Here is a 27,846-nt window from a genome sequence, read left to right as displayed (position 1 = left end):
GCTATAGTTCTGAATTAAATGGTTGCCTGGCAACATAAGCTATCTCGCCTATTTGGGTTGGCCTTGTTCACATAAGCCATAAGGCATAATTCGGGTGGTTCACGTTTATTTGAATATTTCCAGCTATGGTGCAGTTAATAAAACAGTTCTCCAGAGCACTCGTTTTTGCTGGTAGGGGTGTGGAAGTGTTGGAGTCGGACTGACAAGGGGGGAGAAGCGGGGACTAGAACAGAGGGCTGTAAGACAGAGGGGACTAAGACTAGATGGACTGGAGTGGAGTGGGACTAGTGGGGAACTGGCGGCTAGAGCTGGGGCTGGGAAGACACAAACCAAACACACTGAAGACAAGACAACGAACACAAGACGATACACACAATGATGCAAAAACACATGTAGTGACAAGTGCATACAAGTGTGCACAAGTGTCTCTGGGGGGAGTGACAGGGAGAGCCAAGTGAGAGTCACCGTGAGGAGAGTTAGGGGCAGTGAGTGGGTGAACAGGGGCAAAGGTCCGGGCAGGGAGCAGGGAGTGAGCTGGGGGTAAAAGAGCTTAGAGTCCAGGGGCAGGGATGAGGGTCCGGACCAGGAGCAGGGGGCGAGCAGGGCAAACCGGGGGTCCGGGGCAAGGGCGAGGGTCTGGACTGAGAGCAGGGGGCAAACAGGGCGGACCGGGCCAGAACCATAACATTAAAGCTCCCAATACTTTATTTGATGGGTAATTGTATTTTGCCTGAAGAAGACCCTGTGTGATAGAAACACTGCTCATCGAAAGAAGTATTGGGAGCTATAATCCAGTGGCTGGATATCCTTTTCCTCTAATATGCCTGATAGTTAACAATGCTTATGTTACTAAATAATAAATGCTAATATGATAAACAATATTAATCCCTTGAGGGGAAACAATTCTAAACATCACAGACGAATGGTTCAGATTTACTGTAAACACCATCTAAACGTGTTGAGTGAAGTGCAATTCCAGGAAGAATTGCTCTGAGTGTGCAATACATACATACAGTGCATGAGGGAATGTTCCTGTGCACTCTGCTGGTATCACCAATACACTGTTTATGTGCACATTTGGACGTAATGTATAATAAATAGCATTAAAACAATGATAACACAATACTATGTTTTCTTTCCTAGTTGTGGTGCTGGGAATTCAACCTGCAGATTCCTGATAGCATCCCATCAGAGCCAGCTCTGTTCCAAGCAGGAAGGCATTGTGGGGCCCCTGGTGGGTGGTGGTTAGTGAGATTACCATAAAATAGGAAGTTATGCTGTTGATACTGTAGACATCAGGGGCAAGACCAAACCAAAGCAGCTTTTGTTTCCTACCTACAGTAGTAACGATTGTATCCCAATAAATTCATACGTTTTTCTTTCCAATCCAATCTGTGTTGGGAAGTGTTGTTGCATTTTTTCTCATGTCGTTCCTTACATGTTACTGTTTGGTAAATCCTGACTTTACTAGTAACAGTGGCTCAGAAAATATTTATTCTACAGGCTCTTTTGTCCCGCATGCATTATTGTGGTTCAGACAAACCCATGCCAGCTGGTGCGCAGGTGGGTTTAGGTGACATGACAAATAGCCTGCATGACACGCTGTTCCGGTTCACCTGTGTCTTCTGAACTAGAAGGATGATGGTATTGTGATGCAGCAGCAGCGCCCTTCACCTTGATCCCGTCACAAGTCATTCTGAGGGCTGACTCGACTGACAGTCAGACCAACGGGCAGACAGAGTGGTGCCAGGGCGAAACCCCACCCTCTGCATGACCAAGAGGAGAGGGCAGAGGTGTCATCTGTCGAGCGTCCCAGAGGGTAAACAGCCCTGAGCCTGCAATTAGATCCTGGATAAATCAACACACTCACAGGCAGCACTGGCCAATTTAAATTCACCAAGACAGCCACTGAGACACGCATGAAGGGTCCCCCTTTCATTGGTTACATATGCAGTATTTACCCGTTCTCCCGAATGACCTTGTGACCCCAGAAAATGACTGAATATATTCTGATTAATGACACATTTGGAGCAGAAGATCTGTTCATAATGTACTAGGACATTTTTTTAGGGAATGGTGGCAGCGCATTAAGGTTTAAAGGAACTCTTGGATTTGTAATTTGGTTTAATGTTTCTAGAACCAATGTTCTTGAAGTATGGGCTATAAACATTAATTAGAATGGGACCGATAGGATAGTAGGATCCTGGGCTGATGCTGCTGGGAACACAATAATTTCTTTAAATCAGAAAGTTCTAGAAAAAAATATCAGAGATGTCGTCCTTTCTCACCCAGAGCTCGGCAGGAAGGAGGGGAGGTAGCAATCCCAAATACAACATCCGAGACTGTGCCCACTCTGCAATCCCGGGGCTTTGACAGGCAAACACAACCACACACTGGAGAAAAATCTGCTTATTATTTTCCCTTTTTTCCCCCAGAGCATATCTAGTTCCCCTGAAGGCACATTCCTGAATTAGTGTGAATACACAAACACTTTACATAACACTATGTGCTCAGAATGTATCTTTTTAAACATGGTAACCTGAAGCTCTAGATTAAAAGTTGTCTACAAAAACACCAATAACATTGTACACTAGATACTTTTTGTTTCGTTATGAGTTAAGACAGTGCCATTGTGCAGTATATCGCTGACATTATTTGAATGTCATTATCATTGACATTGACAATCATTATTGTCAACCAATTTTGATAAACCTCACCCAAAATATCAATGAGACAGTTTCTCTGAGCACCTGAATCACCGTGTAGCTTGGGTCAGTGTGGAGTGGTGAGCAGAGACAGATAATCTCTCCTCTTTCTAGATAGGCTACACACCACTTCTCCTTCCAACACAAGAGAGAGAGATAGTGAGAGAGAGAGAGAGAGAGAGAGAGAGAATCCTCTGAGCACCATATTGCAGTACTGTGGATATTCATCTCCATGAGGTGCAAGCAGAAGGGAGTGGAAGACCTAAATTGGCCTCAGGCAGAACAGAAAGCCTCAGGAGGAACTGAAATCATCAGACTGGTGACTGGAGGTAGGGGACCGTACACACCAAAGGGATGGGAATGGACCTCTTGTATGACATTACACAATCTGCTACAGAACATAATAACATATTTATGATGGTTGCCCTCAATGAACCACATAGACTTTTGGCTTTTGTAAAGGTACACGTAGCCTATAAAAGTTTTGGCTGAAATTCAAATGAAAAAAGGAGCTCATATCATAATAGTAAGACTGCATAGTAGGAGAGAGTCCACGTCTCTATTGGCCATGTTGGAGTGGTTAACTCAAATGAATCATTATCCAGTACGACATGTATGGTCCGCGCTAGTACTAAGAACATTGAGGTGTGCAGGTGCTGAACAATGTGCTGCATACAGTACATCCCAACACTGACCTGGTTTCCAGTTGTCTTGTAAACAGCCCGCAGCTTGACACCGCCGTTCTGTTCAATTATGTAACTGTGGTTGCGTAATGGAGGTGAACGCAACCCCATCAAGCATGACAAGTGGTGAGCCCTTACCATGGCGATGTTAGGTTTATCACTGCCTCCTAATTTGTGTCAGGTTAGCTTCGACAGGAAATGGCTGGGACGAGGGGGAAGTAAGCAGAGAGCTATAAGTCGTTTAATACTCAATCCCCTCAACTGATAATGGCAAGTCTTTTTGGGGGGAATGAAATTGAGCGGTGGAATGGGAATGTGGAGATAATGCTGGTTCGAAACACACAATGTCTTTGGCTTTCTATTGCATGTAATATCAGTTTGATGAGAACACTGACCGACTGTTGCATGGATTAAGCTACAGATTTACAGATGACGTGAAGGCCTAACTGAACTACAGGCTTTGCAACTACACCTTCCCATTAATCCAGAAATGAAATTTCATTCATATTTGTTAATCTTAATAATAATATAATAATAATAATAATAATCTTGTTCTCTGAAAGGTTACGCACATCCATTTAGGCACTGGTGCAGGACAAAATATTTTACTATAGACCAAAAAAGAAAAGTCTGCACAACTGTTGTGTGGACTTTTCCTTTTGATCTTTGTCAACATAGACTTACACAGGCATGTTTGATCTTGTGCTTCCCGTGCTGAAATAACCTTAAGTAAGGTTATTTCAGTAAGTAAGTACTGTAGGCCCTATCCCTCACCTTATATGCAGGATAGTCTACTGTAATTTGTATACAATCAACTTCAACCTTACAAAGTATATGCAGTAGCAGTACATGCAGTAGCAGGTCAATGAGAATGCTGCACATTTGAGTCCCAAAACGCACTTTTTTTGTATCATCTGCTTAGTTCTTCCACTGGAGAGTTCAGCGCTTAAAATCATTTGATCTTCGCAGGAAATATAAATGCCCACCATCCTCCTAATTAGGGTTGCTCTGGGCAGCCATAAGCAGTGTGCGTGTGAAACGGCAAAAGCAGAACTCTATTCATGTCAACACTAATCACACTAGCCCTGCCTTTAGAAAGGGGAGGTCATTGTTAGCATCTGTCGCTAGCAGGGAAATACAGTCACTCTAAAGGAGCACCTTGTTGTCCTCTGGTGCTCCAGATGTCCATAAGTACTTGCAGTTGTTTGCTGGCCTTGTGAGACCATCCAGATCTAGCGAGCTCACTTTCAATTTAGTTGTTGGCCCCATGTGTATCTGTTGTTGGAGTGGAAGCTTGAGACAGCTTCAACAGTGAAAAACCTGCCATGTCATGAGCATGCCTTTCATGCTCTCTGGTGGCTGATGGTTGGCAACACTCCATTTTGCAACCACAGCTCCATACAGTTTTTAAAGGTAAAGGTACTGTAAAAACATTAATACCTTAAAACATTAAAACCTTTTTTTAATTAAAAAAAAATCATGATATACTGTACAATAGAATATCCAGTGGTATTTCAAAGAGAGTGTTCTAAAAAAACAACACCAAGTTAAGTTAAAACTTATAGAAAAAAAGATTAAACTCTGAATTATTTTATTTTAAATCTCTAGTAAGGGAAAGGTGACTCAAAGTTGGCTCATTGTGTGTGTATTGGGAAATGGTCAACAGCGAGAATGTTAACATCTGATATGAGTATGCGTGTGAATGTGTGTGTCAGGAGTGTGGGTGTAAGTACAGGATAGCCCCTGATTCCTCTAGTCTTTTTAAGGCTTCGGCTTCGTGATTCACATCATGGTAGGAATTCTATAACAAAGAGCAAAATACAACAATTCAACAAGCTGATTTAGGTCATTAGAAGCTCTCACAAAATGCAGCGATGGGGTATACTGTAGAATAAAACCCTGAGCAGCATCAGTTAGGCCTATATGAAAATAAACTCTCACCTTCATGGATTTCATGGTGTCATGTCCGTAGTAATGTATTGGATCTTTCTGGTTTTTGTCCGTAGGGTATCCAAACCCAGCTATATGGACCACATCGCAGTAGTTGAGGGCAACAAACACAGCAAGGATCCCTGTTGTGGGATGGACTAGTTTCTGTGGAGAGGAGAAACCAAAACAAGAGGAAGATGATGGTGGTTGGTGACATTGTGGTGTTGGTGATGGGCGTACATTTTAATGTTTTCTATATGCTTGACGTATGCTAAACGAATTCCCCTCTGGGGCAATAAAGGTTTCAATTCAATTCAATTCAAATGGTCACGTCAACAACAACAAAAACCTGCAATTTCACCTAAATCCACTAGGGGGCGGCCAAAGCCAATAAAAACAAAACAAAAAGTAATTTTATCCTGCACTATCCTGAGATGTTTCTGGACAAAGCATTCTACTGGACTGTGAATCACATTAATTATCTTTAATCCCAGGATATGCTAAATATACATATCTCATAGATGGCCTGTAATTGTTTGTGAAAAAAGTGTAATGTTTCACAGTAATTGTCTATCTAACATGCACATAGGTCGTTTTAGCTTCCTCACTGACTGTCAGAAACAGACTGTCAATGATTACTTATGTTCACAGAGGCAGGGAGAGGGGAATTGTTTCCGCACGAGAAACAGGGAGAACAGAGATCCATGTTTCCATGTCTTTCCTAACGTCCCTCTCTCCTTTCCATATGTCCTTTATCTTTTCTATGTAAACAGTTTCCTCGGTCACAGCTTGTCTTCCAGGGGAAACTTTCTTGTTGTTCAAGTCACCCGGGTGTTTTACACTGTCCCTCAAACACACCCCTACTTTGGAGTATAGCCTAATGTTTGAGTTAAAATAAGGGACAATGAGATAGAACTACTAGAACTACTAGCCTAAATATTCCTTCCCGTCTGGCAGTAGCAATATTGACCAGCCATGACAATAGAGATGCTGACCAGCCTTTCCCAGAAAAATGTCTGCAAGGGCCTTTTAGAACAACATTAATGTTACGGCATGGGGACAAAGAAAAAATCAGTCTGCTCCTTACAATAGATCAATTCCATACTTGGTCCTTCGGTCTTTTTCTAGGCCCTCGGCCGATGGAGAGGTGGGTCAGCTCACTTTCCCTGTGTGGGGAAAGGATGCATCTGTCTGGCTGAACGGGCTCGCACAGGATTGGTTCTCGAGCTGATACAGGCAGACCTACAGACAGTAGACTTACATCCGAAATGGCATATTTCCATACTATTTAGTATGACATAAAAATATTTAGTATGTCCGAATGCATAGTATGTCAAATGCAGTATGCCAAAATAGCATGCCAGCATGTTTTTTGGCTATTCTGACCCACAGTCTTCTGCGCAGTGAAAGATACGCCTAATCGACTGAGACATTGAGAGAACACAGACAGATAACAGCTGTTGACAGTTGAAAACACCGGTCAGCAATCTCCAAATTCTTCCAGCCTGAAATATCACTACCCTTGACGGGGCTATCCTGGACCAGGTCACTGAATACAAATACCTGGGTATCTGGCTAGACAGCACTCTGTCCATCTCAGACATCTGCAGGTTACAGTCTAAGATCACATCCAAACATGGCTTTTGCTTTTGCTGGGTTTGCTACTAAAGCCCCTTACAAAACACACAACTGCACTCTACTGTATATTCCTCTGCCAACTGGCACTGGTTCATGCTTATCTACAAAACCTTCTTTGGTCTGTCCGTCCCTTACTTGTATCACTTGTTGCAAACTACAACTGCTGTCTGGCTATAACACAGGTTCAGCTCACCATACAGTATTCTATTCAGAATTCCCAAAACAAACACTGCATTCGCTCTGTCATCATTCCAGGCTGCTGCAGTCAGACACTAGAATAACTTTCACTACTTCCACCGGACGTCTAATATCATCTAATATCATCTAAGTCCGGGAGTCAGGCTACTGTATTTTAACGAACGATGGTTACACATTGTAACCCTAGTTCTATGAGTGGAGCGGAGCCCCACATGGCTAGCTCCTATTGGCTTGTGAAACCTATAGTAGCCAGCTACATTTGACTGAAGAAAAAAAACATACACGCACCTCCTGTCCAGCCAGTCCAGTGCACCACTGTATAAGCGGGCTTCGCCTGCACAACTGTTCTTTACTGAAATTTTCAGCGAGCAGACTGTGAGATCAGCAAGTCTGTTTAATGTGGAGCTCCACTCCACTCATAGAACTTGGGTTACAATGCGTAGCCAGCGTTCTATTTCGTGGAGCTCAAGCCAGTGCTCCAAAAGTGAGACCATACTAAAAGTTGGCCCAATCCAAGCACTGGTCCCACCCCGCCACACTTGGTTTATCACAGCAGAGGGCAAGGTGAGGTATGTGAGGGGAGAGCCAGACGGGAAGCGGTTACAATGTATCATAGGCCGTCCTAGCCTCACCCACATTAGGACTGGACCGTCACCAGATGGTCCCGCCCTGGAACATCATGTCTAACGCTGACTCCCACTGGTGGCTGAGCCTAACACAGACGACGCCTAAGAGACAGAGGACATGAATAAAAGATAATAATGGACAAACGGAGATGGAGGCCACCAAGTCGCCGCCGCACAAATGTCCTCCACAGACACACCATTGAACAGGGCAACTGACATGGCCACGCCCCTCGTAGAGTGCGTCCGAACAGCCCCAGGCAGATGGCGACCCGCAATCTGATAAGACTTGGAGATTCCCTCACAGATCCACCGGGAGAGACGCTGTTTAGACAGTGGTGAGCCCACCTTCCCCAGGAGGTGGCAAACCATCAACTGGGGTGTAGTTTGGACCACAGCCGTGCGCTGAACATAATAGAATAGAATAGAGGGCTCAGCTCTCAGCACCCGTGATGAGAGAAACTGTCAGCGCTCTCAAATCACTGACCCGCTTGCCCGATGTCAGTGCAAGGATTTTAATAGAGAGCCACTTGAGAGAGACTTGCTCCATTGGTTCAAATGGCGCTTCACACAGTGCATTCAGAGCCAAGAGCAAATCCCAAGGTGGCGCCATACTGTAGCTTTACGCACTGGCCGAAGACTGCGCACACCGGTCAGGAAACGCTTAATCATGGGATGCCAAAAAACGTAGTTTTGGCAAACCCCTCATGACACACGGAAATAGCGCATGCATACACTTTCATAATGGATACCGCTAAACCGTCCATCAGGTGATCCATCAGGTGTTGAAGAAACTCCAAAATCATCTCAACCGAGCAAGATTCAGGAGCGATATCCCTTACTTCACACCAGCGTGCAAAAGCAGCCCATTTGCCAGAGTAAACCGTGGCAGTGGAAGCTGATAGACCCTCCGACCGAACCCTGGTGTGAAAATGTAAAGATTCCTGGGGATAAGCGGCTAGGTAGTTAGCTGCAGCTAGGTAGTTATTAGTTAGCTATTTATGGCTAGTAGGCTAGTTAAGTTAGTTGCCTATTTTGTTATACATTTTGCACATACTGTATTTGTCTCACCCCCCTTTGACTCGCCCCTGAAGTCTTTGAACCCTAAAAACGCCCCTGCTAGGAAGATTCCAATTCCGATTTATTTTAGCCAAGTAGGCTTGCACCTACAGTAAGAGTAATTTGCCTTGGTATGTTGGTGTATTACAAGAAGATATTAATTTACTTGGATGCAGTTGTGCTTGGCTGTTAAGGGATGTGAATGGGAGGTCGTCACGATACTAGCAATGGTTAGTCGGTCGGCTGACGTTGTGTCATTTCCAAAAATGGTAGCATCGTTGCTCGTACCTGTAGTTTTTGGTTTTATGTGGTTATTTTGACTTTGTTTAGTTTAAATTAAAGCGTCAATAATCAATGTCCTACCTAAAACGTATAACATGTACATTTAAGGCACGGGGGCGGAGCAAAGTTACGGACCAGAATTTGACAACACAGGTAGATATGCTGGAATAACAAGGCGTGGCGACTGGTAAGAGTGTCATTGACATACGTACAGTAGGACACTATTAGGACGCTATGGCTCAATGAAACGATCTGATATCAGATGGTTTTATTTAGTTTTGAAAAAATGTGGAAAAACTATTGCAGCTTTAAGCTAAGTTTCTTTAGCCCTCTGGCGGTCTTTTTGTTTGATTTTGTTTGGTTTGTGTTAGTGTTCGTTTGTAATATGTTTATGTTTTAACGGCTTGAATACGTTTCGTTTTTTACGTTACCTGCCTGACTGCACTGCGCCAGAAGGGGGTGGAGGAGGGATAATGGCCTGGGGTTGTGTTTCTGGGGTTGGCCTAGGTCCCTTAGTTCCAGTGAAGGGACATGTTAATGCTTCAGCTTACCAAAACATTTTGGACAATTCTATGCTTCCAACTTTGTGGGAACAGTTTGGAGAAGGCCCTTTTCTGTTCCAGCATGACTGTGCCCCAGTGCACAAAGCAAGTTCCATAAAGGCATGGTTGGGTGAGGTTGGTGTGGAAGAACTTGACTGGCCCGCACAGAACTCTGACCTCAACCCCATCGAACACCTATGGGATGAAATAGAACGGAGATTATGAGCTGGGCCCTCCTGTTCAACATCAGTGTCTGACCTCACAAATGCTCTTCTGGATGAATGGGCAAAAATCCTCACAGACACACTCCAAAATCTTGTAGAAAGCCTTCCCAGAAGAGTGGAAGCTGTTATAGCTGCAAAGGGGGGACCAACTCCATATTAATGCCTATGAATTGATTGATGAAATGATATGATTTTGTCATAAAAGCTCCTGCAGGTGTAATGTGTTGGTGTCCCACACACTTCCACTTTGTGGAAAAAGTCTATTAATTAAGTAATTTAATTCAAACTGAAACGTTCATGGATTCTAGATCCTTCACACAGTGAAATATTTCAAGCCTTTTTTGCTTTAATCTTTATGCTACAGTATGTTCATTTATATACTCAATACTTGGTGGGGGCTCCTTTTGCACAAATTCCTGCATCAAAGTGGAGCGTGGCATGGAGGCAATCAGCCTTTTCACCATATTTCACTACATGTGTAAGGAATCTAATATATGAAAGTTTCACTTTTTGAATTAAACTATGGAAAATAATGAACTTTCCACAATATAAAATTTTTCTGAGATGCACCTGTAAATACAGTATATATATATATATATATATATATATATATATATATGAGTCAATGACATATGCAGTAAGGTGTCTCATGTCATTCAGTACAACACAGTGCCCCCTTGAAAAATTTACTTTTTTGGCCCATTTTTCATAATCACAAGTTTATATATATATATAGAGTAGTAGAAATTACCACCAAGAAAAAATGTCATTTTATTTTGAAAACTTTTTTTTTTTTTCTTTAAATGTGCGTTACACTGAATGACATTAGACATCATTGACCTACATATTGACCTACATATATATATATATATATATACTGTAGGAGGGAGCTGTTTCATACCAGAGTTTTAAACAGGATGTGAGCTATGGCAGGGAGCCAGTGTAGAGAACGGAGAAGGGAAGCTTAGAGACTGACTCGTGAGTCTAGGGCTGCCTTCCGAATCGTATACTTCTACTTCTACTACCAGTATGTACTACAGCTTCTCCTAGAAAGTATGTACTTTGCACGCAGTATGCATACAAGTGGGACATGCCACTTTGTCATAATATTGCGCCAAATTTGCCCACATCCATCGCAGTCCATAAAGCGACATTCGTCCATAACTCAGGTCCATGCACGTGACATAATTTCCGCTGCACACAGGATTGTGGGTCAGTATAGCCCAAAAAGTTTGCTGCCTTGGATACTGCAAAATACATCTGGATATAGTAGGACATCCTGGTATTTTTGCCATAGTGCATGTGACATACTATGTACTGGGACATACAGTAGTACATCATTTTTTGGCATGCTATAGTATGCCAAAAAATGTCATAGTATGGAAGTATGCGATTCAGAACGCAGCCTAGGGTATCCCCACCTCCCATTTCCTAAATTAACCACAATGTCTGGCCTGGTCAGGGCCCTGAGGACAGAGACCCCATTAAGACTTGGTTTTAGAATGTGTTTTGGACTATCAGATTCAAAGTGGACAGCGCTAAATATGTGTAAATGTGCATTTTAAAACCAAGTCTTAACAGGATCAGAGACTGGGACTAGAGACGAGCGAAGCTCTCCAACCTCTTTAGTTGTGTTCCTAATTGTTGTCCCCCACCCAGCGACAGCCAAAGGGGGGGGACTTTAGGTTGGCTGGTGTCACATCATGAGTGAGTGAGTGAGTGAGTGAGTGAGTGAGTGAGTGAGTGAGTGAGTGAGTGAGTGTGAGTGAGTCTGTCAGTCCCCCCGTAGTACCAGAACCCACCACAAAAAGGGTGCCTTTCCAAAGCATTTTTCCATTGACAAGTACATCAGTATAGTCTCAGACAAGTTTACTCGGGAAACCGTATACTTTCTACATCCTTAAGAGTAGAGCTTGAGGTATGTAGTAGAGCTAGATATGTCTGTATTTCAACATTCATTATAGGACCTTAGACCATATAGGTGCATGGACTTGTTTGCCCACTAGATGGAGACGTTATTGTACTCTTATTCACTCTACCATGGTTTGTAGAGCTTACTTTGGTCAATCATTGATACACATGATGTGACATTAGTAGCGCTAGATATGTCTGTATTTCAACATTCATTATAGGACTTTTGATCATACAGGTGTATGGACTTGTTTAACAACTAGTGAATGTTGCATCCAAGGGTCATGCCTCTCAATTCCAGATTGCAGGCATGCTATATAAAATCACACATTATGCTGTCTTTCTTTGGTTCATTATAAACAAACAAAGACAGAAAATCGAGGGATCTTCTATAGGGCAATATAGTGGGATCTCTGTATAAAAACACCTAATGAGAAGCAGGGGGCTTGATACCACAAGGGAACATGCATAATGGTTGGGGGACAACATGTTTACATGTGTACAGTACTTATTTAAACAACTCAGATCTCATCAGCACTGCAATCTACTCATCTGTGTGACCAAATAGGAAATCATACTGGGGTCACACACCAAAACCCTGTAGGGTAAAGCTAAAGCCCCCATATCAGCATGGGGAACCAACTCAAGTCTTCAATCAGACAGATGCTTTTAAAGTACTTGAACTACTGCATTTAAGGTAGCACCACTTCTTTGGTCATCGAACCACCTCTGTTAGATCTGTAAACCCAAAGACCTAGAACTCTCCTCTCTTCTCCACTCTAGAACATTCCTCCAAATCAGGTTGCTAATGCACTTAGCACGAGTCTCTTTTTTTCAGAGGGAGTGCAGGCAGGGCTAACCTGAGACACAGCTGACATTCTGTGTGCAATAGTCTCGTGTGGTCTGCAGGAGCTCTGTAGTGACTGTGCATACTTTGGACATGGCCCCGTGGAGCCTTGGTGAGAGGACCAGAGGGCTGATAATGTCACCGCTGTTCGCAGACCAGAGTGCATGCTGGGAGCTTTGTTTAGGGACTGGGGACTGGGAAGGTGGTGGCGTGGGTGGGACTGGGGGGGTTGGGGTGTCTGACTGTCAGACAGACTGGCAGGGAAATTACTGTAGTTAGCCCTCCTCCTCGGTCTGCCCCTTTCTATTGTGCCCAGAGGCTACCCGCTGCTGCTCTCTCCGAGACCTTCATTTGGAGGGCGGGAGTGGGGGGGGGGGGGAGTGGATGTCTGCCAACATGGCATTTCACGGAAATGGGTTGAGAGAGGACGGTTGCGATGAGGGCCTTTCAAACTCTTGCTGGCTGACAGCACACACCCATAGTTGATGTGACACCGGAAGACACCCAGAGAGAGAGTGAGAGATAAACTGAAGAATATAGAGAGAGGAAGGAAGTAAACTAGGAGATTATATATATATATATATATATATATATATATAACTAGGAGATTATATATATATATATATATATATATATATATATATATATATATATATATATATATATATATATAAGGAAGTAGAGACAGTTTAAGTTTGTTATACAGTTGACACTGACTAAAAATACTGTGTGTGTTGCTCAGTGTGGTTGAAGGAGCTGCTTGGAAACAAGGTGAGAGGTTTATAGAAAGCTGACTACTAATGCTATTTTCTGCAGTTTAAGAACGCTAGTTTCACACTGTGCTGTAACTAGCCTGTTCCCATGACTGCTCAAGCTACAGTCTACAGCCTCCACCCCTCCAGCACTAAAACACATCTGGTGTCTGAGGATCTTGCAGATGGACCAGAGCTCCCATTGAGCTGCCCCGCTGATTGCCCACAGGAGCCTGCTTTCACACTGTTTCCTGCACTCAGGCACTGGTCAGTTGTGTTTGTGTTGCCGGTTGCACTCAGCTAAAGCGCCCCAGCGGGGTATGAACAAGTGAAACAAAGCAAAATCTGGCAACGTTCCATTTCAGAGACATTTCTGCCACACACCAAACAAGTCATCTTGGCGGATGGTGGGTTTCTTGGCCAATAAAAACAATTCCAAATGACATAGTTCAAGTTGATGTATCAACTTATTTCAAAACTCAAATTCTTTCCCCAAACAGGGTGTCATGGCCCAATTATAAAAACAAAACAATACACTGGCACACTATTAAAAGGTCACACAGATTCATTCCAAAATCACTGTGGGTCTTAAGTCTAATATCTCTTGATTTATTTCAAATTGTCTGCATTTATTTAAATCCTTTGCTTTTTCTCTTTGCCATCCCTGGCTAATCAGCTTCACATAGAAGTATACGAGTTGCTGACCTCTTTCTCAACAGTAGCTGGTGTAAATATATACTGTATACCACATTTCAAAGGCCAATTTTTTCTTGGGAAGGTGCTTGCCAGCCCGAAATGCTATCAACAGTTAACACTTATCTTGTAGTAAGTTGTTGGGAAGAGGGTGATGTACGTTTTTTGCGGGAACACCACTCTTGACCCCCTCTTTCTGAACAAGCCTGTAAATTATTTCTAGGGATAGCAATAGTCATCACTCAAAGTACTGGCAGTAGCGTTGCACCTTTTGAGTAGACCTTTGTCAACCAAGGCTCGGGAAATGGGGCAGCTTCCTCAGAACAGGAGTAATCACTGAACTGATTCAACTAGAAGGGAGGAGGTGTAAAACCTGGCTTCAGAAAGTTAAAATACTATCCATGTATTTGCTCCACCCATGCACTGAACCAGATGGTTATACTACTTGGTTCCCCTCCCTGACTGGTGCACCATGGTGCTGATTAGAATCAGCTGGTTTAGTGCATGGGTGGAGCAAATACATGGTTGGTATTTGTACTTTCTGAAGTCGGGTTTTACACCTCTGGCAACTAATCATCTGTACCCACCAATACCTTGAGCTGACGTCTAACCTGTTTGTTCTTGGGATTGAGGGGGATCTGGAGTAGGATGCTGGCAGTCTGCTGCAGGAAGTGAGGGTCCAACACGCGAATGTGACTGGTCCTGCCCACCCAGATCTGTGGAGGGGGCTTCCAGAAGCCTTTTCTCACCTACGACACACACACACACACACACACTATAAATTGAGTGCACACATACACACACAAGCCTGGTCCACATAACTAAAGTCTTATTTGAGCCCCACCCCATAGCCAGGTTTCTCAGGGTAACCAAATTAATGTGCAAATGAGAACGTAATGACCCTACTTCTATTAGCACCAAGTGACCGTGACCGTGACCGTGCCCTCAAATAGAACCAGGAACTGTTTTTGGCTGTGGAAAATACATTGAATTCTCAAGTACTTGGCAACACTGCCTGTGAGGCAGTTTATAACCGCTTGGATAAATTGCAAATACCAGAGAGGCAGTTAAAATGGAGGCTTGTATGCGTGTCCGTGTTCACACAACCAGTACCCTCTTCTCGTCGTAGAGGATCTCTTTGAGCCAGCGGAGGTCTTGCTGTTTGAAAGGCACTAGGACCATGAGGGTGTCAGGCTCATTGTGTAGCTCTGGGTTGTAGGAGGCTGACTCTGGGTAGAAGAGGCGCATGGTGGTCTTGCTGCCCACATCATCCTCATAGCCTCTCACGGGAGCATCGTTCAAGCTGTCAAGGAAAATTAGAAAAAACGAATTAGGGGAAAATTCATGTATTCGTTCCTGAAGAAATAAGATGGGATTTGATAAAAACCTGCAGTGTGATAATGCAGTATCAGTGTGGTTTTAATGAGGGTTTTCATATTACCCAAAACCAATTTGAAACATATTTCTCCATTGAAAAAAAAGGTTAGCTACATTGTGAAGACAGTGCAAGTGTGTGTATATGTGTGTGGCGTGATAAGTGAGTGTGGTGTGGCGTGATAAGTGAGTGTGGTGTGTCCTATTGTACACAGTACAGAACATTCAGGTCATGTGCAAGTGTCTATCGACAGTGTCTCTTAATGGTGGTGAAGTCTGTGGTGAGGCGGGGGTGGGGGAGAGTCCGAGAGGGACACAAGCCTTGTTGAAAAGGCTGATGGCCGTGCAGACGTGGTCCTAATGGACCACAGCCTCCTGCTTGAAGGGAGAGGCACAAAGAGATTATGGCCGGGGTGGGAGGAGTCAGCTGCAATGTTCCTGTCCCGCTTCAGGACCAGGAGGGAGGGCAGGTTGAACCAGGACGGAGGGCAGGTTGGACCAGGAGGGAGGGCAGGTTGGACCAGGAGGGAGGGCAGGACCAGGAGGGAGGGCAGGTTGAATCAGAAGGGAGGGCAGGTTGGACCAGGAGGGAGGGCAGGTTGAACCAGGACGGAGGGCAGGTTGGACCAGGAGGGAGGGCAGGTTGAACCAGGAGGGAGGGCAGGTTGGACCAGGAGGGAGGGCAGGACCAGGAGGGAGGGCAGGTTGAATCAGAAGGGAGGGCAGGTTGGACCAGGAGGGAGGGCAGGTTGAACCAGGAGGGAGGGCAGGTTGGACCAGGAGGGAGGGCAGGTTGCAGCCGATCACCTTCTCGGCGGATCGGATGATGCGCTACAGTTTGGCCCTGTCCTTTCCTGTAGTGGCGGAGAACCAGATGGTGATGGGGGAGGTGAGGATGGACTCGATGATGGAGGTGTAGAAGAGTACCATCATTTTCTTTGGGAAGTACATCCTCTGCTGTGGCTTGTTCGTGAGGGAGCTGGGGTTTACTTCCAATTTGAGGTCCCGGGAGATAGCGTTGGAATGGGGGCTGGTGAGTGAGGGAAGCGGGGGGAGACTTGTCACATCTGCAGTATAACTCCTTTAGGTCATTGGCCAGGGGTGGGTCGTCAGTGGACTGAGGGATTTCGGTTTATAGTTGGTGATCTGCCTCTAGCCTTTCCAGACAGAGGACGTGTTCCCCTCTGAGAACTGATGTTGTAGTTTCTCTGAGAAGCGTTCTTTAGCCTCCTTAACTGCCTTGCTAAACCTGTACTTGTCTTCTTTAAAACGTTCCTTGTCTCCATTCTTCCTTACTTACTCTTTGTCCAGCCTTAACTTCCTGAGTTTGGGTGTGAACCAGGGCTTGTTGTTGTAGCTGATCTTATGTCTGTGTACTCATACAGGCTGTTACCAGCCTCTGCACCCACCCAGTCAGCATAGCATGTTCTAGTCTGTCCTTTTATTTTTCCTGCATTTTTTTTTAAATGTCCTTTTATAATGTGTGTTTTTGCATTTTGTTTAAATGTCCTTTTATAATGTGTTTCGTGCACTTTGTCTTAATGCTTTTAATGTCTTGTATAAAGCACTTTGAAATGCCTTATTGCTTAAATGTGCTATACAAATAAATTTGCCTTGCCTTGCACATGATTCCTCCTTAGCTTCGCTGGTCCATTTCTTGAATGTCCTAACAACAGGCTTGGAGAGTTTTAGTTTCTGCGTGTATTTAGCGATCAAGTGGACAGTTTTGTGATCTGAGTGTCAGCGCAGCATGGGAGACTGCATGATACGCGTTGTTTACGTGGGGTAGCAACGGTCAAGTATGTTGTCCTCTCTGGTTGAGCATTTGGGTATTTGGGGAGTTCATGACTGAGATTAGCTTTGTTGAAGCCTGACAGAGTTACTGAACACCAAATGTCAACAACCTCTGTTTACCCCAGCCAGTGAGATTAGCTTCTGAACTGATGGGGAAAAGTACAACATGGACCGGGCCAGAACCGTGGCTGTTTGTACGAGGCTTATAAAAATTAAAAATGCATGTATTCAATCCAAATAAATCTGTATTGGAGAGAGGGCATGGGGTTTTGTCCAGGGTTAACTAAATCCCCCCTTTTAAGAGAGCATGATCCTGACAGTTTGCTAATTGCCAGGAAGAAAGCAAAACACCATGCTGCAGTGAAGTCAGACAGTCGTTGGTCAGATGGCTTTTAGTGTACTTCCCACTGACCTGTTTAATGCTTTCATGGATGATGGAAATAAGCCATACATACTGACACACTGCATTTGCTTTTCTGAGTGAGAATGGGGGTGGCTGTGGCTCAGGAGGTAGAGTGGGTCGCCCAATGTTCGTATGATCGTCAACTCAGTGTTTCGAATCCTGGCTCCTCCTTTCCACATGTCGAAGTGTCCTTGGGCAAGACACTGAACCCCAAATTGCTGGTGTGTGAATATGTGTTTGACTGAGTGAATGAGAGGCCATTGTAAAGTGCTACATCAGTCCTTTACCATTTACCAATAGAGACCGGTGCTGGCACATTGGCTTATTGTTAACTAATGTTAGACATGGTGAGTGGGTACATATTGTGGTACTGTATGTGGCCATTAGAGAGAGGAGAAACATACATATCTGATTTTAAATAAGTGACATAAATCACCAATTTTAGTAGGGTTAGGGTTAAATGAACTTGGATCAGATGAGTGTGTTTGTTTTTGTTTTTATCTATATGCATTGTTGTATTGTTCTGTATTGTTTTTTGAGTGTATTTGCTTTTTTATGATTGTTTATTGTAACTGTTCACTAATTGTTTCAGGGCACCATTATGAATGAGCCCCTGGTCGCAATGGGCTTCTCCTGGCTAAATAAAAGTTTGAACTGAATTGAACTGGAGAAGGGTACACAGCAGACTAAACGGAAGGAATGTGTTGAAAGAAAGTGTGCATATTTATAGTTACTGCACACAATCACTGACAGGCCAGCCTGTGTTCACGGGAATGTGATGTCGGAAATGTTCTACACACACACACACACACACACACACACACACACACACACACACACACGTCTGTAGAGTTGTACAATACTGTACGGTGGAAAGTGCCTGTGATTAATGGGGGCACAATGTATTACAGCCTTCAGTAAAATAAACTATACTGTAAATGGTTAAAACATGAAGGCCCCTGACATTGCACACGGTTCTATCATGGTGGTATACGATTTCTTTCTGTAGCATTGCATGGTTTGGCCAACATACAAGACAGTATTCCCTTACCTCTGCTATCATCACCCGTTATGACAACAATGCCTAGCTAGCTAGCTTCCACTGTTGAAGCACTGTTTCCTCAAGCTTAAATGATAGGTTCAGAGCTATACTTTGTGGCGATTTATTTGCCAGAACATCAATGGACACCAGTGACCACTCGTTGAGTTTCCTCTCTTTGAAAACAAGAGCTTATGGTGTTTTTGACGGATTTTGTCTATGCACCTATGGATCCATTGAGTGTGTTAGTGGCAATGGGCTATATCTCGAGAGTGCACCATTTGATGAAAGTTTGATATCATTCGTTGTATATGATTGTAAATAACCTTATAACATGGCTTATAATGCTAAATTCCTAACCTGTCCTTTAATGGCTTGGACGCACGCAGCCCAGCTCTGCAAAGGTACTGGAGCGTATTTCTATTGGCTGGCGTGACTTGGATGTATTAGATGTATGCCGGAGCAGTGCTTTGTGAAAGTAGTGGCAGCTCCGGAGCAATATTGTTGGTTGAAATTAGCTAAAACGTAAAGTAATTATTCGGTCCCGTCGTCATCTGCCCGGGACCCCTGCGGATACTTTATTTAGCCTTTATTTAACCAGGAAAAAGTCCCATTGAGATTAAAAATCTCTTTTTCAAGAGGACCTGGACAAATTGTGCCATTGTACTTGTGCCAAATATGAATGCTGTCAGAGGAAAATGCAGATAGAGAGACAGAGATAGTATGATAGTATGGAATGGAATTAGTATGGATGCTTACCGGATCACCACATCGTACTTGTTGATGGCATCACCCAGGGAACTATTTTTAATGGCATAGCCATTTCCTATTACTGCACAGGTTCTGCACTCAAGACTGAGGACATAAAAACAAAGACATTCACATGACTCCATTTACCTGATGCACTGCATTGACTGACTACTCTATTTGATTAAAACACTAGTTGCATAAGTATTCATCCCCTTTGCTATGATACACCTAAATGTACAATCAATTTTCTTCAGAAGTCAAATCATTTATTGAAGGGAATCCACCTACTATGTGCAATTAAAGTATTTGTAAAGTATCATGATTTCAGAATAAAAGCAATGTCCTTAGGTGATCCTGCAGTTGGTTAGTGCATTCCCAAACTAAGACTACACCCTGAAGACCAAGGAACATTCCAAACAGATCCACAGATGTCAGCCCCAGTACTATTGGGTTTTGCCAATCCGAATTAGCAAGTCTACCTCTGAAAAATTGACAAACTCCATCGCAAATTGGATTGCTGTGGGCCTGCAGGCTAATTTCAATGGTAGAGGACAAGGGCTTGATGGAGGCGTTTCAAATTGCTTCCTCCGATGCAACTGACAAGCCGCCTTCAAGAGGCACCATAGTTACAAAAGTCCACCAGCTTTACGACACGATGACAAGAATGGAAGTACTGGCAGGGCACGAATATGTTGATCTGCGTTGAATTCTAAAACCACCTTTTGTCATATTTTCAATTAATTACTCAGCCCCAATAATGTAATGTCTTTGAATTGTAAGGTATTTGAATTGAAAAATCGTATTTTTTTTGCCAGAAAAAAATGATATGCAATCAATTAGCGATTAATTAGATTAATTAATTACAGATCATGTAATTAATAACATTCTTTTTTTTTTCTAATATGACAGTGTATATGTTACGGTGAATATGAGAAAACGGGGAATGTGAGCTTTTCCCGGTTAATGTGCACATTCCCCGACCTCGCGGGGAATGTAGGAGAAACGTGCGTTTCTCACATCTCCCGGGGAATGTGCACAATCCCCGACCGTGCGGGAGATGTGAGAAATACTAACCAATTTCTCACATCTCCCGCACGGTCGGGGATTGTGCACATTAACCGGGAAATGCTTACAATTCCTGACCTTGCGGTAAATCTAGCAGAGTGTAACCGTATGCAAAACTTCTGCGCAGCCGGGTGGTGGGAGAGGGCTTATGTGACGCCTCGGAGGGTGTGCACCATAAGAGGCACCCACGGCAGTGATGCCAACTTAGTGACTTTGTCGCTAGATTTAGCGACTTTCCAGACCCTCCTGGCGACTTATTTCATGAAAAGCGACTAGCGACAAATCTATCTACTTTTTCTGGTCATTTGGGGAATTATTGTGTTGACAAGGAAGCGAGCTCATCTCACGAATCACAACGAGAGAAAAGTTTTTTAGCTGCCTTCATGCCCTCTCTCCCTCGCTCGCCCACACACACACCACACGCGCTGGGATCCTTCCCGCAACAACCAATCATATTGTCAGAAACGGCTAGTTTACCTAGATACTGGTGACGTTAGGTTCAGTTTTAATTAAGCCATGTACACTATTGTTTTCCCGTTATTCTTTAGGTTTACAGACCTACGTTGTTTAAAAGAAAAAAGCTAATGTTATACAGCAACAAAAAAACAAGTTTGTAAATAAGTCAATAGTTTGATTCTTTGTTCCATGCCCATCATCATCACATGGCTCATGTAGGCTACTAGGGTTGCACTGTAAAGAAAAAAAAAAAAGCTAATGTTATACAGCAACAAAAAAACAAGTTTGTAAATACCCCCGCCATCTAGCTACTTCTAGCAACTTCTGGGACAGCCAATAGCTACTTCCCTTACTGAAGAGTTGGCAACACTGACCCACGGCAGTTGGGCTAACGTTACTGGCGCACACCTGTGAGAGATTTTTCGTCTTTTTGGCTGTCTTTCGGCTAGCTAACGTGTAGGGTTCCTTTGGAGGTTCCCACCTTCTTACTACTTACACTGTGTGCAGCATAGGCTATATTACTGTTCAAAGTAGACCACAGACTGTTATTATTAACTGTAGGGGAGGACCGGGATGAATGAAACACTTTTTGGTTTGATCAGATTTACACAGAAATTAATAAAGATGGAGATTACATTTTTTTGATGACAAACAATTTGTACGTCCTTTACTAACCTATTAGTTGTAAGTTTCATTCTGTGGTGTAACAGTTCAATTCAAGACGGCCGAGAACAGAAGATGTGCATTGTTTCTCTTGTCCCTGCCGTGCGGGGCGAATGAAACAGAGGAGTGGGACTAGTGAAAAAGTAAGATTGTTTTGCTTATTGTGTTGCGTAGCCTGGCGGCTTGTAGGCTAATTATCTTAACTTTCAACACGTATAATTAGACCCAATTTAATGTTTCCATTAATGCAATTGATGCTATGTATTCGAAAACCATGGGCAAAATGTCAAGCGCCTCTCGTTCTAAGCGCACGAGCCCTCTCCCACCATCCGGCTGCGCAGAGGTTTTGCACGTTTCTCCTATATTCCCCGCGAGGTCAGGGAATGTGCACATTAACCGGGAAAAGCTCACATTCCCTGTTTTCTCACATTCACCGTAACATATATATATATACTGTATATATATATATATACTGTGTATGTATATATATATATATATTACACTTCATTAGGTACATTAAGTAGTACAGTAGGTGAATTTAATAAGCTGACTGTAAAACAGAGGCTGGTACAGTAGTCTTCAATAAACAATATATATAATAAATATATATATAGAAGAAGAAGAAGAAGAGTCAAGAGAAGTCAAAGCCTCCATGCCAAGTTGGCTGAGGTAAATGTACACTTACTTTTCAATGCTGGCTGGCATTTTGTAATTGGCGATAATAGCTAAAACCTTTAGCAGTACCAACTCTGGGGGGGAAGAGGAAGGAATTTAAGGTGTAAACATATGCAGGTGCTGTGAGGACAATCATGTCTTCACGTCTGCATCAGTTTCAATCAATCACCATCGTACAGTATGTTCGGGAAAAAACTGGCAATAAAATCATTACATCTGGGAAATGTTATAGTACAGTGCATGTGAGTCTGATAAATAAAAAAGAGGCTACCACAGTTATCAAGGTTTGGTATCTGAACATATGAACCTTTGTAGGTGCTTTGAGGTACTGTACATGGAATAGTGACATGGAGAATACATTTTACCTGCTAACAGTTGGGTAGAGAAAAAGCCTATACGCATACACAGTAAAACACTATGCCTTTCTACTCGGGTGGGCACTAAGGTAAACAAAGCAATTAGTGGGAGGTTAAGAGGAATGAACATACCGCTGCCCTTAATACCATAGGGTAATGCCAAGGTTGACAGATGCTCTCGCCAGAAGAAATCCTCCAGTTCTAAAAAGAGCTGTATTTGTCTGCTAATGCTGTATTGGGGGAGTAAGGGGAGAGACAGGACATTAGAAATGTATAGGCATTAGATGAGACGTAATTTTAAAACGTGTGACCTCAATACAATATACAGTATCAATATAGTTTTAATTTAGTTGATGAAAACTATAACGAAAACTATTCGTCAACAACCTTTATTTAGTTATTGTCATGAGATGAAGTAAAACGGAATAATAATTAGTTTGATATTTTTGCCCCTGGCAATTGTCTTAAGGGAAGTCTATTTCTAATGTCTGTTTATGAAAACAAAATAGTCTGCTCTGCTCTTAAAGGAGTAGTAAAGGGAAAATGCATGTTTAGCCCTGTTTTAAGGTTGCTTATGATCAAATACAATGGTTCAGATCATTGTTCATATACAATGGTTCAGATTCACGTTGACAAAACTAGCACTTTTGAGAAAGTCTGATAATTGCTCTACCACCGTTTTGGTCATACAATGGATGTGGGTGGGCACCTTGAAAAATCATTCAAAAAACATGTTAAACTCTCAATTTCAAGACAAGAAACTCACCGAGGTGTTAGTTGGCGTTCTGACATATAATTCGCCATAAAGTAAGATTCTAGTTCATCTGGAAAGGTTTTAAAAAAATATTTAGCATAGAACTATTTAGTCGCAGCACATACTGCGTAAACTTCTGCAAACTAGGTAGCCTAGCAACATAAACAATAACATTAGCTACCGTAAGTAGTTCCGCTTCCTGAATCCCCTCTGCGGATTGATCTACACATCTACAACGGTCGCTTCAATACAAGTCAATGGATTTCATAAAATGATCAATAAAACCCTACAGGATTCATACTTTGCAGCGAATTTGATGTCAGAACACCAACAGACACCAATTACCCCCTCGGTGAGCTTCTTGTCTTTGAAATCGAGAGTTTAACATGTTTTTGAATGATTTTTCAAGGTGCCCACCCACATCCATTGTATGACCTAAACGGTGGTAGAGCAATATCAGACTTTCTCAAAAGTGCTAGTTTTGTCAACGTTTTGATCTGAACCATTGTATATGATCATAAGTAACCTTAAAACAGGGCTAAACATGCATTTTCCCTTTCAATCACAAACACATAGCTCCCTATAAACTGTAAAATGTATTTGGCTATTTCAATGGTATTAACACATATTTAAAGTAGTAATTACAGGACAATATGACCGATTATAAGCTATCCAATGTATCCAACGTGCCAAGCAGTCAAATTGAAATGCGACAATAGCCTGGCACGGTCCGGAATGGCACGGCTTTGGGGGGAGACCAGTATAAACTACAGTATTAACAATAAAAACTTGACTTCAAGAGTCGAGTAGGTTGAGGCCGGGTGCTGCAGCCTGTTCTGATGCTCTTGCCAATTCCCTGTCCCACCCCCTGAATCTGAGGAAAGAAATTGGTCATGGATTTTATGATGTCATATGTTTTTCCTTCAACTCTGATGTCCATCAATTTGTATAGCAGACCCTCAAACCCTAACCCTTATGTAGCTTATAGCAGACCCTCATGCCAAATTGACTCAAAAGCTTTTTTAAAGTCAACAAAGCACAAGAATACTTGGTTTTGTTTGTGTGTCTCTCTCTCCAGGTTCTAAAAACACAAGTTACTCACTTAAAGTTGAGGCTCTCCCACTTCTGTGTTAGCCAGCCCCCACACAGCACCTTGCTCGGAGTAGGAGACTTGCTGGTGCTTCTATTACAGCTGCAAGACAAGAGCACAGATCACCATGGTTGGTTGGCAGCAGGCTGTCACAGAAATTTCTGCCTACTTGAATACCTCCCTGTGTCACTGCCACTGTTCTAGACACTCAAAGACATTAAACATGGTATCCATATCTAGGCTTGGGGCTTAAACTGACTGGTGTTTATCCTCGTAAATAAAATCAAGTGGACTTGTGTGGGCAAACTTGACGGTATCTTTGGTGGTTAATAAGCAGACTTTGTGTGTTGAACTGTCATTCGTCCAGTTAGCAGTGATGTGACGGCTCTACCTGCTACTGCACAGAGGGAGGGAGGAGGGGAGGGGGGCTCCAGGCAGGCCTATTCCTCCAGACCTATTGCTGGAGTGAGGATGCCGTTTTCCGTACCTCTGGATAAAGACGTAGTAGTAGTAGTATGAGACGAAAAATAGAAGAATGGGGAGCAGTCTAAGGCACCATGCTGAAGAGAGAGATAGAGAGAGAGAGAGAGGGGGAGGGAGGGAGGGACATGGGGTAGAGGTGGGGTGAGAGAAAGAGAAACCACACACAAATTATTTTTCCTTCCTTCACTGTACAGTAACACTTCTCCTTCACACACAGGCAGAAGTTCACTTCCTTTTGTGAATTTCAAAATGAGCTGGAGTGAAACCCGTGACTACCCTACTCACTGAGCCGTTATAAAAAGCTCCAACCACTGTTGGTTCTTATTATTGTAGTATATTTTTATACTGTATTACATAAATCACATGTCTGAATTACTCTCATGTATTAATCATTTTAGTTGGATATTGAAAAACCTTCACTTTAGTTGGAACTGTGTTAATTTAAGGAGAGTTTAACATGTGAGTTACAACATATGGCCTTTGTCTTTGTTTCTGAGTCAGCATGGCCAAATGGTCACCTCTAAAGTGAGTACAGTTTGTAACATGACCCTAGGAAGGACCCAAGCAGCCCCTGTGTCCGGAGGGGGGGCAAAGATCAGCTGATACATTTGAATCCATTCAGAATCTCAGTTGACTCTATCTGGTGTTGATGAACATTCTTTGTATGCAAATTTGTTTGTAATGTGATTCTTGGTTTTGAGCCAGTTTAAAAGCTGAAGTCACAACACTGTAAATTCAGTATAGCCGCCGTTTTGACCCCATGTAATAGGCTTGCTCAATACATTTTTGATTCAACCATATTTTTGTCTCATTGAAGTTCTGTTCCACACGAAGTCTATGCATTTGAAATACACTGCATTATCAAGTAGTTCTGCAAAGTGTACTTCACACCCACCTACACATAGATCATGGGCTGTACCATTCAACGGTTTCTTATCTAATCTCACCTTGAATTGAGCATCACCATACTAGTATACAGTACTAGTCAAAGTCAACTTAATTTATATGGCACTGTTCATAAACAAATGTAGCACACAGTGCTTTACAGAATAATTATCCTCTAGACTAGGTGAACAAACACATCCCTATCTCAATATATTCAAGGCAGGAAAGGAGGCAAAAAACATACACTTCCTATACGTAGAGTTCCAAGAATACAAGCTGCTAACATGAAGGCAAACAGTTTTACCAAACTAAACATGGGCTGGGCTGTGACAGCTCTCTGGGATTCCCACTAGAGCCAGAGCAGAACCCAACGAAAACCCTACTGTTTAAGTAAATTGGTATGAAAGAGGAAGTCTGAATGACACAAGTAAGCCCTGGAAAAGATGGGGGAAAAAAATTTAAAAAGGCCTGGTCAATGTCGCTGTCAAACAAGCATTAAGAGCTGGCGGATAAAGGGAGCCATGTGCTCTCATATGACCAGTACACGTCGAGGAACATCTGGATTATAGATGACATGCAGGGCTTGGAATGTGTCTTGTGGTAGGTGCAAGGAGAGAAGTCTGTGTATAGAACTAAACACAATGTGGAAGAGCTCAAACACAGGCTAGTTTGTTACGACACACCACACTGACCAAGCATACAGTCGGTGCTGCTTAGTCACAGTGTTTAAACTGTGAAAGGATGAAAAAGTGGCAAGCTCCACTGTACTAACAGACAATTAAGAGAGCAAAAGGGAAAAAAAAACTAAAACGTCCCACATTTGTGAGACTTTCTTAACTGCTGTTAATAGAGACAAACGGACAACATGTCTGTCGGGACACGGATGAGCATGACCACCCACATGAGCGTGACCACCCACAGCAGGGAAGCTTACTTTTAGCTGTCTTTAGGGACATCTTCACACTCTCCATCGTCTTCTCATCTCTATGCTCTATGCTGATAACGCTGTTATCCTTAGGGAAAGAAGAAGGGGGAAATGAAAAGAGAAAAGGAGGTGGAGGAAGAACAACATTATGATATATGCCCCCCCTGACATCTGGCCCGATCTGCTAGGACAGCGGCCACGGCACCAATTACATTAGCCGTCCGCGCATCTAAAAGCCCGGCCGTAAATCACATCTTTCTCCTCTCGGATGAAAAACGAGGAGCTGGGAGTGGGATGAAACATGGCCGACGCACAGATTACACAGCCAGGCAGCCACCACATAGGGATGTAGTGTGCCTATTGACTGAGGATTAAAGCATTCGCCATTTCTCCACTCACTAAGAAATACAGCTGTATTGGCTGGGATACATTTCTATTCACTGGACAGCGTGGGAGAAAAGGGGAGAATGGAGGCGCGTGGGGTGTTGAGAGAGAAGATGAGCGAGAAATAGAGAGGGGGGAGGAAAAAGAGATGGAGATGGAGCTAGACAAAGATAGAGTGGGGTAGAAAGAGGGGTGGAGGAGTGGTGAGGGACAAGATATAGAGAAATTGAGAAAGGGCGAAAGTGCTAGAAATGAAGAAAGAGAGAGGATGAACAGAGATGAACTGTAGAGATTGTGGACAGATTGGTTTAAGAGGATGAACACTACAGTAGCTATCTTCCATCCCTTTTTTACCTTTTTAACCTGTCAGCCATTGGTATTCCTCTTCCTGGGGGTGCCCTTCGCTGCCCCTAATGGCCTAGATGTGAGGCTACTTTGTGTCTTTTTGCTCAGCTATTGTAAATTAAAATAGCTTGAACACCAAACACACAAAACACAATATCCTTAATCCAATTTATGTCGCCTGAATGTGAACAGAGGCTCCAAGGAAGCAGTAAAAACACTACAAACAGCTGAGGTCAGAGAATATGTGGCCATCTTGTCTTTTTAGTAGGTGTTGTGCTGATGTCAGACAATGACCAGGCTACTGAGCATGTACCAAGGA

General features: G+C 43.1%; 1 protein-coding gene across 6 annotated transcripts in view; it reads right to left on the bottom strand.

Moving 5' to 3' along the window:
* Positions 1 to 4,906: 4,906 nt before the first annotated feature.
* Positions 4,907 to 27,846, bottom strand: part of st3gal4 (ST3 beta-galactoside alpha-2,3-sialyltransferase 4) — a 57,479-nt gene continuing 34,539 nt past the window's right edge. For 2 of the 6 annotated variants that reach the window (XM_084448918.1, XM_084448919.1), the window contains 10 exons: positions 26,808 to 26,886; positions 24,897 to 25,065; positions 24,518 to 24,607; positions 22,794 to 22,891; positions 22,316 to 22,379; positions 19,456 to 19,551; positions 15,200 to 15,389; positions 14,698 to 14,835; positions 5,330 to 5,482; positions 4,907 to 5,189 (listed from right to left, as the gene is read on the bottom strand). In XM_084448918.1, coding sequence (XP_084305044.1) covers positions 5,100 to 5,189; positions 5,330 to 5,482; positions 14,698 to 14,835; positions 15,200 to 15,389; positions 19,456 to 19,551; positions 22,316 to 22,379; positions 22,794 to 22,891; positions 24,518 to 24,607; positions 24,897 to 25,065; positions 26,808 to 26,844 — 1,125 coding nt within the window. In that variant the 5' untranslated portion in view covers positions 26,845 to 26,886 and the 3' untranslated portion in view covers positions 4,907 to 5,099. Of the gene's footprint in view, positions 5,190 to 5,329; positions 5,483 to 14,697; positions 14,836 to 15,199; positions 15,390 to 19,455; positions 19,552 to 22,315; positions 22,380 to 22,793; positions 22,892 to 24,517; positions 24,608 to 24,896; positions 25,066 to 26,807; positions 26,887 to 27,536; positions 27,625 to 27,846 lie in introns of those variants that run through there. The other 4 variants (XM_084448920.1, XM_084448921.1, XM_084448922.1 and 1 more) reach the window with 3 other exon arrangements.

Source organism: Borostomias antarcticus (assembly GCF_949987555.1).
Source record: "Borostomias antarcticus genome assembly, chromosome: 1".
Taxonomy (NCBI): domain Eukaryota; kingdom Metazoa; phylum Chordata; class Actinopteri; order Stomiiformes; family Stomiidae; genus Borostomias; species Borostomias antarcticus.
This window is presented reverse-complemented; position numbering and strand designations above follow the sequence as displayed.